The following is a 15,855-nucleotide window of genomic DNA, read 5'->3' on the forward strand; positions in this document are numbered from 1 at the left end:
TGGTTTAAAAAAAAAATAAGGCTTCTGAGAAATGTGTTTGCCTAAAGCTTGTTTGTTTTTTTGCGGTACGCGGGCCTCTCACTGTTGTGGCCTCTCCCGTTGCGGAGCACAGGCTCTGAATGCGCAGGCTCAGTGGCCACGGCTCACGGGCCCAGCCGCTCCGCGGCATGTGGGATCTTCCCGGACCGGGGCACGAACCCGTGTCCCCTGCATAGACAGGCGGACTTTCAACCACTGCGCCACCAGGGAAGCCCTACTTAAAGCTTTTAAAGGTAATCTTTAACTGTAAAGTTTATAATAGTTTGACAACTTAAGTTGTCAACTTTGTCCTAAGAAATTGTATTTGTCACATTTTTAAAAACTAGGAACTGACCAACCTTGTCTTACTAACTTCATCCCATAAATATTCTGTGAGTCTTTGTTAAGCACAGATAATATTTCATTTGTTTGACTCTCTCTCTTTCTCTGTGTAGCAATCCATTTCCTAGGCTTTTGGCTTTGAGCAAATGACATAACATATTTGTGCCTCAGTTTCCCTATCTGTAAAATGGGGATAACACTATCTACCTGGGTTATAAGCATCCACCAATTAAGCAAATATATACAAATTGCTTTTAACTCTTTTTTTTTTTGGCTGTACGCGGGCCTCTCACTGCTGTGGCCTCCCCCGTTGTGGAGCACAGGCTCCGGACGCGCAGGCCCAGCCAGCGGCCATGGCTCACGGGCCCAGCCGCTTCGCGGCATGTGGGATATTCCCAGACCGGGGCACGAACCCGTGTCCCCTGCATCGGCAGGTGGACTCTCAACCACTGCGCCACCAGGGAAGCCCACTTTTAACTCTTATGGGACATGCAGCAAATTGACCACTTATATAGGAAAATTTTAAATTGCCTTTAATAGAGTATATCTAAACACAATATGGATCTTTATTTCTTCCACATCCACGAGGATACAACAAAACTTATAAATTTCAGTTTTACAGAAATGTTACTATTTTCTCACATTACGTGTGAAATTATATAGTCAGTATGATACTGATAAAAACAATGCAAAGAGTTTTCTCCTGCTTAGTCTTACTCTCTGTGATATGAAGTTAAACAGAGGCTATTTGTCAAAGGTAGAAATTTTAGCACAAGCATAGAGACTCCTTTAAATAGATTATGTAATTTATTTAGTGTTCCCAGGCAGGATCTACTTATTTTCATTCTAATAAAATAAACTAAAGTACTTGTCACTGGGAATTATTATTATTATTATAACCTGTTTGAAATAACTGGGTTTTGAGGGTGATCCAATTCTAGGAGGCACTATTTAAATTGTAGTCAGTGTAGGTTTTTATATTTATCAATATTACTACCATTTTCCAGCAGATGGCAGTATGATATCTTGAGGAAGGGGACTTTTTAATTTTTTTCCTAATTCCAACAAAGGCATCATAGAGACTAGTGATGGGGCTAAGTTATCACCTTTCACCTTCCCTTTTATAAATGCACCTCAGAGAAGTGAGGCAATTAACCCAACATTCCTGATACCCAAGGCATAAACATAGTTTTTTTCTTTTTGGAACCAGGTTAAGTAAGTATCCTTAGTGGGGAAAATGTAATTTACACGCATAGATGGACTCTTGCAAGATAAGAAGAGGCTGATAGGCTTTGACTCAGGTATGCTGTTTTCAAAGGGTTTCTTTATTTTATTTTTTAAAGTATTTATTTTGGACTAATTAAAAAAACAAATAAAAGTATATTTAAAGCATAAAAAATATATATATATTTATTTATTTGGCTGCATTGGGTCTTAGTTGAGGCACACTGGCTCTTCATCACAGCCCACGCACTTCTCTCTAGTTGAGGTGGGGAGGCTCCAGAGTTCGCGGGCTCAGTAGTTGCGGCACGCAGGCTCTCTAGTTGTGGCCTGCAGGCTTAGTTCCCCACGGCATGTGGGATCTTAGTCTCCAACCAGGGATCAAACCTGCGTCCCCTGCATTGGAATGCAGATTCCTAACCACTGGACCACAAGGGAAGTCCCTCAAAGGGTTTCTTTAATCCTAAGAAAGAAAATCTTAAAAGCTGCATATTCCCTGGTATAGGGTGTTACATTCCTGCCTCTGCCCTTCTACATATGAAATTAAATTTGTTTTTCTCTTGTTAATCTGTCTTCAATTTAATTATTAGGCCAGCCAAAGAACCTAGAAGGGAAGAGGGGAAATTTTCTCTATGCCTACACTTTGTATATTCTGAATATTTAATTTCAAAATACATCTGGCCCCAAGTGTTCCAGATAGTCATAGTGAAAGTGCGTTTTATTGCTCCCTCAGAAGGTCCAAAACAATGGTACTGCCGTGGTATGTGCTGCAGGGTGTGCGTAAGTGTTGTTTATTAGAACTGCCATATTATTTTCAAGGCTCATTCACATCAACTGCAATAACTTCTAGGCAATGTATCCTGTAATTAAAAAAAATTATTTATTTTTGGCTGCATTGGGTCTCTGTTGCTGTTCACAGGCTTTCTCTAGTTGCGGCGAGTGGGGGCTACTCTTTGTTGCGGTGCACGGGCTTCTCATTGCGGTGGCTTCTCTTGTTGTGGAGCACGGGCTCTAGGCACGCGGGCTCAGTAGTTGTGGCATGCGAGCTCTAGAGCGCAGGCTGAGTACTTGTTGTGCACGGGCTTAGTTGCTCTGCGGCATGTGAGATCTTCCCAGACCAGGGCTCGAACCCGTGTCCCCTGCGTTGGCAGGCGGATTGTGAACCACTGCGCCACTATGGAAGCCCTCCTGTAATGTTTTTATAATTTATTTATATGAATTAAACACAAGGGGACACATAGCTAAGGAAAAACTCAGATTATAAAGAAATTATTCATGAGAAGATACATTCTGCTATACTTGTGTTCAACAGTTTGAATAAGATATATTACAAAAAATGCTGATTAAAAGAAAAGAGGTGGTTAAAAGAAAAGAGGTAGTTACTTTGCCTACAACAAAATTAGTAGTTAGTTTTCCGAGTGTGAGACTGGACACTGCAAAGCCCTTCCTGTGTGGAGCCTGTTTTTTACAACTAAATTAAGAGCAAACTTTGGGACATAAGGCCCTCCTGTGTCCCTCTACATCTTTATAAACTGTCAGCATTAATTAAGTGCTAATGAAAGATTCAAAGGTACACAGTTTTCTCATATATTGAGGGACGGTTTATCCAGCCAAGTTTTTCTCACTCTAACTTTTTGCTGAATGAATATCCCTTTTCAGACTATCTCACACCCTGAGACTTAACCAGCAGCCACATTACTCCCATCTGAGATGACTATCCTTGAGCTAATCATCCAACAATAACAGTTAATTATATTAATAACAGCTAAATAAATGGAGTGCTTAACAAATTAAAGGCACTGTGGAGTTGAAATAATGATAATAGTTCATAATTATTGAGCCTGGCCCTGTTCTAAGCACTCTGTGTATATTAACTCAAAAACCTTCATGACACTTTGAAGAAGGTAAAATGTATCCCCATTTTATGGGAGAGTAAAGTGCTGTCCCTCTAAGAATGATTCTTGACTAGGGGTTGACCCTTGGGACATTTGAAATGTGTGGGGCATTTTTGGTCACCACATCTATGAGGAGATGTAATGAGCATTTAATGGGTTGGGACCAGAGATGCTAAACCTCCTGTAACTCATCAGACAGACTCGGACAATGAGGAACTCTCCCACCCCAAGTGCTGCAAGGTGGTTCCCTTTGAGAACCACTCTCTTGCTGAGAACTTGTTCTTCACCATTCTTTTGATTAAACTACTACTCTCTTTTGGACTTTTGTATTCCCCAGCTCAGATTACATCTAGGATTAAAACTGAGAACTGCTCTGAGCTTTCAACCAATAGTTCACCTGGCTGAAAACTACTGGGCTGTTTACATATAAAACCCCCTCTTCCTCATATACTCTCAGTGCCACCAAAATTAAAAAAAAAACAAAAGCTTCAAACCACTAAAGTTTTATCCTAAAGAAACCAACATGATAGTTTAAGAAAAATTTTACATTAATTCTATTTAATTTGAGGGCATACGTTCTTGTAAATATATGTCACAAAAAATTTTTTTCACAAGAAATGTGTTTTCTATCCACCTGGTTGTATTAGTATAAATTGAGCAAAAAGACATGGACAAGTATCACACAGAACTGCACTTTGCAGTCAGGTAAATCTATATGAAATTAATTTTCTTCCAGTGGCCATACTCTTACCTTGATTCAAATTGAACACTGAGAAAATGAATTCTCACTAATTCTCTTTCAGCAGCCAAAAGCACTGGGCAGGTAAAGTTAAGAGTTAAAGGGTGGACTTCCCTCGTGGTGCAGTGGTTAAGAATCTGTCTGCCAATGCAGGGGACATGGGTTCAATTCCTGGGCCGGGAAGATCCCACATGCCGCAGAGCAACTAAGCTCATGCACCACAACTACTAAGCCTGCGCTCTAGAGCCTGCGAGCCACAACTACTGAAGCCCGCGCACCTAGAGCCCATGCTCTGCAACAAGAGAAGCCACCGCAATCAGAAGCCCGTACACCTCAACGAAAAGTAGCCCCCACTCACCGCAACTAGAGAAAGCCCACGCACAGCAACGAAGACCCAAAGCAGCCAAAAATAAATAAATAAATAAATAAATATTTTTTAAAAAAGTTAAAGGGTATGTCAACTTTTGATATAATATTAAAAATAAGCCTAATAATATATTAATTTTATTGGTTCTCTAGTCTTATTTACTTATGCTAATTACATTTTCAGTCATCATTTCTGTAGAGGCAGAAAATTATAAGGCCTGGGACTTCCCTGGTGGTGCAGTGGTTAAGAATCTGCCTACTGGGCTTCCCTGGTGGCACAGTGATTGACAGTCCGCCTGCCGATGCAGGGGACACGGGTTCGTGCCCCAGTCCGGGAAGATCCCACATGCCGTGGAGCGGCTAGGCCCGTGAGCCATGGCTGCTGAGACTGCGCGTCCGGAGCCTGTGCTCCGCAACGGGAGAGGCCACAACAGTGAGAGGCCCGCGTACCGCAAAAAGTAAAAAAAAAAAAAAAAAAAGAATCTGTCTGCCAATTCAGGGGACACGGGTTTGAGCCCTGGTCCAGGAAGATCCCACATGCAGCAGAGCAACTAAGCCCATGTGCCACAACTACTGAGCCCACGCCCCACAACTACTGAAGCCCGAGCACCTAGAGCCCGTGCCCCACAGCAAGAGAAGCCACCGCAATGAAGAGTAGCCCCCACTTGCTGCAACTAGAGAAAGCCCACATGCAGCAACGAAGACCCAACACAGCCATAAATAAATAGATAACTAAATAAATAAATAGAAAAGAAAATTATAAGCCCTGTTTGCTATAAAAAAAAGTGATTGCCAGAGTCTTAAGGCCTTTAATTATCAGCTTTATGCAAAGAACCTTGGTGGGATAACAGACTGAAGAGCAAGCCTCAAACTTGTCACCTAACAAGCTTGTTGAAACAGATGCCTGGCTCAGTAGATCTGTGGGGAGCCCAACAATTTGTCCCTCAGCAGCCCACAGGTGATGGTGGTGGTGGCGATGCTGCTCCTCTGACATCATTTCCATCATCACTGGATTAATGTATGGTCGGGAAGCAAGACTACATTAGAAAGCCATTTCACAGTGAGATAAGCTTGCGGGACTCTCCCCAAGACATTTGATTAGAAGATGCTAAAAATTTAAGGCCTAGCTCATGTAGGAAGAAGAAATCCTTGGTTTCAGATTTATACCTGTTCTGTATTTTTATTTTTTTTTTTCTTTATTATTTTTTTTTTTTTGCGGTATGCGGGCCTCTCACTGTTGTGGCCTCTCCCGTTGCGGAGCACAGGCTCTGGATGCGCAGGCCCAGCGGCCATGGCTCACGGGCCCAGCCGCTCCGCGGCATATGGGATCCTCCCAGACCGGGGCACGAACCCATATCCCCTGCATCGGCAGGCGGACTCTCAACCACTGCGCCACCAGGGAGGCCCGTGTTCTGTATTTTTAATCATATGATCATAATTATATGATATCCTGCTAGTTTGTATATAGAAAGTCCTTCATGTCTTTGACGTATTTATTTATTCATTTATTTATTTATTTATTTTTAACATCTTTACTGGAGTATAACTGCTTTACAATGGTGTGTTAGTTTCTGCTGTATAACAAAGTGAATCAGTTGTACGTATACATGTATCCCCATATCTCTTCCCTCTTGCATCTCCCTCCCTCCCACCCTCCCTATCCCACCCCTCTAGGTGGTCACAAAGCACCGCTACGCGGCTGCTTCCTAATAGCTATCTATTTGGTATTGTGTATATGTCCATGTCACTCTCTCACTTTGTCCCATCTTACCCTTCCCCCTCCCCATGTCATTCATGTCTTTTAGAGCTTAAAATATTGCTGTGAAGTATAACTATTTATCTTGAAGCTATACACAGAGTTGCTTGTGATAGAAAACTTCATTTTCTGTCATTTCTCTTGTGTATAAAGCTTTTGCATTCTTTTGTGATAAATGCATCAAGTTGCTGTCTTTTCTCCCTTCACACTGGATTGCTATCTAATTTATCTAAGAGATAAATTTCGTAAAGCAATGCAAATGAGAGATTTCTCTTCAACACCTCTTTTGTGTCTTTCTAAACTATTGTACTTTCAAAGTTGCTAAAGAATATTTTAAAAATCTAGAACTGAAATGTGACAATAAGAAATCCCACAACACACTAAGGTAACTTACAAAATATTCACTCTAACAGCCCTAAACAAAGTTCTTACCTGCATAAGTTGCTGCTTCAATTTCTGTATTTCTGAGATGTTCAGCTCACTGAATAAGTCAGAAACGGGGTGTAGAGACTCTCCTTTCCTTAGAGTGGGAGTCCGATAGTCTCCATTCAGTTTCACAAGGGGCCCGTGAATATGCCCGTTCATTTTGTCATCATTGTTGGGTTCACTTCCATCCTCTGCAAACTTGAGTCCATCAACTGAAATGCTGATATGGTTATCATTGAGGGTGATGTACTGGGAGAGCTCCTTCCGCAGGCTGTTCTTTTGCTCCCTTTCATTTTTTAAGGTCTCAAGGGCTTCTTCCAGTTGGTGCTCCGCGATTTCTTTCAACCGGATGGCATCTTCCAGTTGGCTGTTCAGCAGCACCGTCTCCTCCTCAAATCGCTTAATCTCATGCTTTAAACCTTCATATTCAACCTGAATCAGATACGATAAAGAAGATTCATAAAACTAAAATTTGGGTCTAACAAAACTGCCATTAAACACTCTAGTGGACCTAACATTTAAAAATTAAAACGCTATAAAATAAATCTGAAAAGCATATAGTGTATACACCATTAAGGTAACACAGGATGGTTTCTTTAGATATCCATACATATAAATTCAATTCCTAGCAGAGATGAAAAAGGTACCTCTTTCAGGATTTCTTTTATGGAGTCCAGTGGTCAAAAGGGGGCACTGTTTGCTCAATAAATCAAGAATTTTTTTTGTAATATTTTATCAGAATATTCACAATCCAAGAAAAGATTTTTATCATCACTATTACTTTGTTTTATTTAATTATTAATAACGAGGAAATTTTTATACTCAGGGCTAAGTTAGTTAAATGATCACAATAAGAATATAATCTCAATAAAATATATTTGAGAGTAAGATGAGAAAGCAAAGAAAAACTTCATGTGCTTAAGGATAGAATCTGGAATAACAGTACCAATTACCCCAAAACAAAAATACATGGAAGTGGATCAAGATGGTGGAGTAGGAGGACATGGAACTCACCTACCCCCACAAACACATCAAATACATTTACATGTGGAACAATTCTCACAGAAAACCAACTGGAAACTGGCAGAAGATCTCTTACACAAGCAAAGCTGCAAGAAAGATCCCCACATAACCAGGTGATTGTATGCCAGCACCAGCAGCTCTGCTTCAGGCTGCCAGTTGGATAGACTTGGCTTCAGGCTTCAGACTGTGTTCAGGTCAGCTGCACATGTCTTGTTTTAGGACCAAACTTGAAGGGTCACGCTTCCTGGGGCATGAAGGTAAGGGGATTAGTCAAACCAAGGTAGTATGTCTGAAATCTGTGCTCCATCATGTCTGCTAACATTCCAATGGTCAGAGAGTCATATGACTAAGACCAAGGTCAATGGAGCTGGCCAATTTACTCTGCCCTTTCTAGGGCACTGCCAGGTTACGTGGCAGAGGGAGAGAGTAACGAATTGAGAACAATCTAAATCTACCACATATTTTTACCATCACATGATGAGATGTTTTTCTTTTTTAAAAAACTTTTTATTGTGGGTAATGTAAAAATACCCAAGTAGCAAGAAGAGTTCAATGAACCCCCAGGAACCCACCACTCAGCTTCAACAGTCATCAACTCCTGTCTACTCTGCTTTCATCTATATTTCCATTCACTCCCCTAGTTGGATTATTTTAACCCCTAGGTATCACATACTTTAGTATCTATCTCTAAGAGATAATTTTTTAAAAAAAGCATAGCTATAATCCCTTGAACAAATAATTTCTTAAGAATATGATATAATCTTAGTTATCAAAACGATGTCAACAATAGGTTTGTAATGTTATAGGAAATAAATACAACTGAGTGAAGAAGGATAATGTATTACGACTGGAATACAAGAGATCAAATGGAAATTTAACAAAATGTTAATAATAGTTGTTCTTTAGTGGTGGGAATAAAGGTGATTTTAAGAAAAATAATACATATATATTGTTATCAATATATTACTCTTGAATTACAACCAAATAAGAGCCTGTTCAAACACTCTCTTGGTCATGAAAGTCTATAGGTGAAAGAGAACTCCGCTCTGCGCCCAAATGCCTTCTTTGGGGCCTTTTCCATGGCTCTTACCACATGCCACCTTTTAATAAATATTTTTAATAAATATTCTCCACAACTACTTAAAGGAAATACTTTTTACGCAGCCAGGTGTCCCTCACAGTGCTTCAGTATTCCTTCATAGTGTTTCAACAAAATTCTGCTCTTAATAGGTATTTGCTGAATAAACTTGTGAATGAAAAAATAAAATAGAAAAAAATATAACAACATCAATTATGATATTAGATACTAATAATAAACTGTGTTTAGGAACTTGACCTCTTTCTAGCTGGGCAGCTTCACTCATTCCACTCTCTCAAATGTGGTTCCTATTCACCCAGCTATTTAATGTTTCTCTGCCTAGGCAAAGACAGTCATCTGGAAAACTCTTATTCATCATTCAAGACCCAAGTCAAGACTCTGATCCTAACTGAAGTCTTTGTTGACCCACTCAGGCAAACAGATCACTCCTTTCTTGTACCATCATTGCAAGGCTTTATCATATGATTAGAGCCCCAGCAAAGTGGAGGCACCAAGAAATAGAATGAGAAGGCACTTAAAAATTGGTATCTGATATGTTAAAGAAAGCATCAAAGTAGTCACCACGAGAAAAATCAGTACTTTGTTGTGATTCATTATAGCAATTTCATAGTTTAGTAATTCTATTTTTAATGAGGGTTGGAAATAAGTACCATAATATTTTCAGAGTTTAGGGACTCTAAAGATCTTTTTTTTTTTCTTGCTGTTTTCCATTTGGGTTTTATTTAGAACTCTAAAGATCTTAATTTGTACCCATATTGCCAAACCTAACACATAGCTTTACTCTTCAATTACATGGATGGCTGAGTTTATTACCTGCCTTCCCTACTGGGACCATGAGCTCTTTGAGCCAGTGACCACGTTTTTTGTTCTTAAAAAGTACATGGCCTCATAGAAAGCTACCCCTGAAATACTGGTTAAATGAAATCAAATGGAATTGATCCCAGGAAATAATATCTTTAATATCTCTTATGATATTATTACTTGATAGAAATACATCAATAATAATAGAAATATATCCCTAGAGGAAATATTCTTCATAATAAAAATGATTGTAATATTAATTGAAAACTAGGGTTTTCAATGCTTAGATAACAAATATTGAATGCTTTAGCTCAATATATGAGATATTAGGGACATGAAATGTATTATTTCTCTCTCCTGCCATCACATCTCTAAAACTTGAGCATGATTTCCTGTCCTATGTTAAGCAGTACTGGGTCCTGCCTCTATGTTAACTGATACTGCGACTAGGCATAAAAAACTTAGCTGCTTGAGGGAAAAACTTGCTCCTGGAAGATAAGACTCAACTAAAATAGCTTCCTCAAGACTTGCATCAAGACCCTCACTCTACTGTACCTCCCAACTCAAAGCTGTCATAAACTCTGTCTAACCCAACCACTTTCCCACCATGTGAGACCCACCAATCCAGATCCTCAAATCCTATGAATATCCTTCCTGTTGACATCCTGTTTTGAGATACTACTAAGGCTCTGTTGAGCTGTTATCTTACTGCAAGAGGTCTAACAAACAGCTCTGTTTCATCAACAGATTTTTCTGATGATCTGTTGGGGAACTGACAGTTGACTTGACACTTTTTTATGGCTACTGCTGCTTACTGCATTTCTTTCAGATATTTTGGTTTGAAAAGTATAAAGGTATAATACATTTATAAGGTTGGGTCTAATTTTATTTTAGACACAGAACCAAATCAGCACACAGAGGAATGTGGCTAAAGTTTTCAGAGTCAACTCTTTTTTTTTTTTTTTTTTTTTGCGGTATGCGGGCCTCTCACTGTTGTGGCCTCCCCCGTTGCGGAGCACAGGCTCCGGACGCGCAGGCCCAGCGGCCATGGCTCACGGGCCCAGCCGCTCCGCGGCATATGGGATCCTCCCAGACCGGGGCACGAACCCGTATCCCCTGCATCGGCAGGCGGACTCTCAACCACTGCGCCACCAGGGAGGCCCCAGAGTCAACTCTTTGGTGTAGGATCACAAATAAAAATTGGTATGGTTAATTATAATCTTAAATTTTAGTTTCCTCTGTAAGTTGAATTGTGGATGTAAGATAAAAAGTTTAGTTGTTATTTCAACAAGTATTTATTAATATTTAATGCCTACAATGGGCCAGCCCCTGTTTAAGTGTTTATATTGTAGTGAAGAGAGATGGAAACAAACTAATATATAGAAGCTACATATGGAGTAAGAAGTGCTATTTAAACAATTATTTAGAAAATAATCAACATTTAACAGGAAAATGGAACTTCAGAAGAAGAGCATCTTCTAGTTCTTTGAACTAAACATTTTACAATTCTAGTAGCTTTCGTATTTAGAGAAACCTCAAACCAGGCTGGAAGAGTATCCTTTGTATAGGAAGCTTCAGTACAAAGCAACATTCAGACCAATTTTTAGACTGAAAGCCAGCCATCATCATGTCTTTGAAAAAAAATCTGGTATTTATACGTAAAGTATTATATTTAATACTTCATTAGTAAGAAAGTTTATGATATATGCTAAATCCTGTAAATAAAGGCCAATAGTAAGAAAAAAACAAAAAACAAACCCCAGCATTTACTTAATTGGGAGAGACTTGTGACACTACAGTGCACCCATTTGTTAGCAAATAAACCAGAATGGCCCTTTGTAAGGAAAAGGATTTCAAATTAATTAATTAGACACTTAATTGGGATAATTACCATATTACATCTAGAAAATAAAATTTAAAAGATGTATACATTTTTGTTTGTTTTTTCAAACTTCTGAGTTAAGCATTTGATTTCCATGTTTCAATTACTGGTGGGAGGGTATGGGTAAACTGTAAACAGTAATCAGCCAGACTAGTAGTACAAATTCCCACAGAAATGGCATCTGGGCTAATGAATACTCACAGGATACCTTGGCAGTCTTTCAAGAATACTTAATATTGGCCTAAATTAACCTCCTGAGTAAATTAGTCTACCACATGCAGTGATGGGAAACCCTACAGTGTAGATGGATGCTCTCCGCACCCCTGCCTGTGCAGAAAGCAATGAGGACCTGTAGGAATCAGGGGAAATGACCACTTTAAATATTTGCACATCACATAAACTTGCTTCAAGTCTTCTACATTCTTCATCAACAACCAAAATAACTAAACAACAAAAAATACCCTTCTTATTTCTAAGAAACATATATTTTTAAAAAATCTAATTTTCCCCACTGTGAGCTCATTGTCCCCAGACAAATCAAGACCTGGGGTCTCATGGTACTGCCAGCCCTCAGCACACACAGTGATTCAGAGCTTAACGGGGAAGGAATGAGATAAAAACACATGGGATATCCAGATAATCCTTTTTTAATGGTTTGGAACCACCCCCTGCACTCTTTAGTAGACATTTTGCCCCCCAGCACTCCAAAGCTGGGGAGAAGTGGAAATGATCAGAAATAAAATTTCAGGGGCTTCCCTGGTGGCGCAGTGGTTGGGAGTCCGCCTGCCGATGCAGGGGACGTGGGTTCGTGCCCCGGTCCGGGAGGATCCCACATGCTGCAGAGCGGCTGGGCCCGTGAGCCATGGCCGCTGAGCCTGTGCGTCCGGAGCCTGTGCTCCGCGGCGGGAGAGGCCACGGCAGTGAGAGGCCCGCGTACCGCAAAAAAAAAAAAAAAAGAAAATTTCAATTGTGTCAGTTTTCTTCTGGATTTTTCCTTTCCCCTTTTCATCTTTATATCTATCAAAATCACACAGTCATCCCTCAGTCTCTGTGGGGTATTGGTTCCAGGGGCCCCAGGCAGACACCAAAATCTGGATGCTCAAAACCCTTAGATAAAGTGGTCGTAGCATTTGCATATAACCACGCACATTGGCTCATCTTTAAATCATCTCTAGATTACTTATAGTACCTAATACAATGTAAATGCTATGTACCTGCCAGTGTGAGGCAAATTCAAGTTTTGTTTTTTGGAATTTTCTGGAATTTCTTTTCTTAGAATATTTTCAGTCTGTGGTTGGTTGAAACTACAAACACAGAACCCATAGATATGAAGGGCTGACTGAAACAGTTCTGGAAGGAGATACCAACTTGGGAAGGGAGAGAGGTGGAAGCATACAACTGGGCTGCCCTCTAAGCTGACGGAGGGCAAGAATCGTACCCTCTGGATTCTGGTACCTCTGTAGCCTAGCACAGTGCCTGGCACAGTTTGATGACCTGATCTGAGAGGTTATAACAGCGCTGAGACCAGAATTGGGTTGTGGTTGAGGAACCACCTTTGAAAAGAACTTGAAATCCAGTCCACCTTTGCTTAACTACCTATGAATTTTATTCATAAATAAATTCTACCAAAAGTACAGATTCAAAAATGCTATTACTAATAACTATAACAAACCACAATGCAAACTGATCAGGAAAATTCAGCAATTAAGCTATCTAAGTCTCATTACCCACAAAATTATTTAAATGTACACACGCAATCTTTTTAGTCAGCTTACAGCAGAATAAAGAAATCAGGCCGTTTTTTTTCTTATAATGTTGTTCGTACTGATTTATATTTCATAATCCCCTTCCTTGTATGATTTGAAAGCAGTTTACAGAGAGAGAGAGATTGATAGAGATTGCAGGGAAACCTTAAGCTTGTATTACAAAACAAGCTTACAAACCCAGGCTTTAATGAGAAGTCAGCGGCTAAACTGATTATAATACATTTAACTTACTCCAGAAATAAATTAACATAGAGTTAAAGTATAAAGTAAGATTTTTCTTATCCAGTAAAGCTTTTTGGTAATTATACTACATCTAGGTTTGCCTTTTAAATTTAGCTGAAATAGGAGGGTTGGGAAATTTCAGCACATAATTAATGTTGGGAGATTGAGGCAAATTTCGACAGTTTCTTTTTGGATAAGTAAAGAGAAGATTTAACCTTAATGGTCAGAAGGTGTAGTAGATCCATCTGGAGTGTAACCAAAAATCTTCTTAAACCTCACCTGGTTCTGCTTTAATGTGGACACCAGTTTCTGCAGCGTGATGTTTTCCTCTTCTAGTTCAGTATAGTCCTGAAGGAGGCGGGCCTCTCGGAATTTATATTCTCGGATTTCATCCTTCATCCGTATTCTTTGTAGCTCCACCATCTCATTGTTCTGAAACAAGAGAATAAACAGTAAATACAAAACTTTCTTATTCTAGATTTTATGAAGTGTAGATAAAGTCTTGGTAGTTAAAAGTAATAATAAAAACATCTCATGGAGTGTAAATCGGTACCACCTTTTTCTGAATAAGAATTTAATGATATCTGTCAAACGTTAAAATCACATACACATGACCCAGCAATTCTACAACTAAAAATCATTCTTAAGCATATTTTCTTAGAGGTAAATAAAAAGAAAAATAAATTCATGTACATTTACACAAAGAATTGGAAACAGTCTAAATGTTTGCTAATGGGGGAACAATGAAATAAATTATTATGCATCCTTTAGTGAAGCATTATAAAATTATTTAAAAGAATGAGGAGAAAGGAATGAGGAGGAGCTTTATGCACTAAAATGCAAAGAGAGCCACAATGCATTATGAAATATAAAAGAAAGTTATAGATTAGTATGCATACAATACCAACTTTCCAAACTCCGGGGGGGTCCCTCTACAAGTTTCAAAATCTTCCAACTAAGCCACGTGGTCTAACCCTGGCTTGGTCCAGACACTCTGGCCTCTGTCCCCTGGCTTCAGCCACAGACGCTTCCTTCTGCCCCCTACCACGTTGGACTTGGCCGCTCATTCCCGCCTTCAGGATTTTTCACTCCTCCTCCCTGACTCCCTGTCTCCAGATCAAGGGTTCTTAGCCTCATCTGCGCCATGACCCTCTTTGACAACGTGGTGAAGCTGATGGAGCTCTTCTCAGAATGATATTTTAAAGGGCACTGAAAGAGTTCAGAACCTCCCATGCCAACATATGCCACTTTGGTATATTCATTATTTTGAGCTGAAGGCACTTGAGAAACAGCAGATGCAGGAAGGGCTCTCTGCCCTCCCCCTTTCTACCTAAAAGCAGGACATGAAATTTCCCCTGAGAAAAGTGCCCCTCCTATACCAGGAAGAGAACGTTCTTATCACCAGAGACTGGGAATCGATGCTGAAATGGACCTGTACAAACACATCTACTAAAATGACCTTCCATTAGTTTCCCCCATTTAGTTCCTAGTCACTGTTCCACGATATACTGCCCCTAGCCCAAGCTCCTTTGTCTTGTCACAGCCCCACAATTTATCCTTCTTTGTGTAAAAAGGTATACAAGCTTTTGGGCCTAATGACTTCTGGTCTTCATTTTCCTTTTGAAGACTCCCATGTACTTGTAAAAAAATTAAATTTGTATGCTTTTTTCTTATTAATGTGTTTATGTCAGTTTAATTCTTTATCCCTGTCACAGAACCCAAGAGGGTAGAAGGAAATTTTCCTCCCTTACAGTGTAAAAGACAAGATTACAAAGGACACTGATTATGCTCAAATTAAGTTAATATTTTACAAAATTATGATATGGTAATCAGGTAGATTATTATGGTAGTGGCCCCCAATTAATCACATTTCCCTGTGGCCACACCCGGTGGAGTCTGAAGTCAAACCTGAACTGGCCTCTCTGACTTGCTTTGACCCACAAAATGCAGTGGAAGCTTTAGCTTGGAAGGCTAAAGGCCTTCCTTTAGGAAGGCCTTGTAGGGACATCCCTGGTTGTCCAGTGGTTAAGACTCCGCACTCCCAGTGCAGGGGGCCTGGGTTTGATCCCTGGTCAGGGAACTAGATCCCGCATGCCGCAACTAAAAGATCCCATGTGCCACAACTGAGACATGGTACAGCCAAATAAGTAAATAAGAGGCCTTGTAGCTCTTGTTCTTTCTCTCTTGGAACACTGCCACCATGTGAAGAAGCCCAGGCTAGCCTGCTTGGAGCACGTGGCCCAGCCCATAATCAGCACCAGCTGCCAGGCAGGGGAGTGAAATATCTTGAACTCTTTGG

The 15,855-nt window shown here is 40.0% G+C and overlaps 1 protein-coding gene across 4 annotated transcripts in view; it reads right to left on the reverse strand.

Moving 5' to 3' along the window:
* The window catches only part of BICD1 (BICD cargo adaptor 1), a gene marked incomplete at its 3' end in the record, with an annotated part of 209,904 nt that overhangs the window by 46,090 nt on the left and 147,959 nt on the right, over positions 1-15,855 (reverse strand). For all 4 annotated transcript variants that reach the window (XM_082634775.1, XM_082634773.1, XM_082634776.1 and 1 more), the window contains exons 3-4: positions 13,836-13,988; positions 6,770-7,195 (exon numbers count right to left, since the gene is read on the reverse strand). In XM_082634775.1, coding sequence (XP_082490901.1) covers positions 6,770-7,195; positions 13,836-13,988 — 579 coding nt within the window. The remainder of the gene's footprint in view (positions 1-6,769; positions 7,196-13,835; positions 13,989-15,855) is intronic.

Source organism: Mesoplodon mirus (assembly GCF_964341445.2).
Source record: "Mesoplodon mirus genome assembly, chromosome: 11".
Taxonomy (NCBI): Eukaryota; Metazoa; Chordata; class Mammalia; order Artiodactyla; family Ziphiidae; genus Mesoplodon; species Mesoplodon mirus.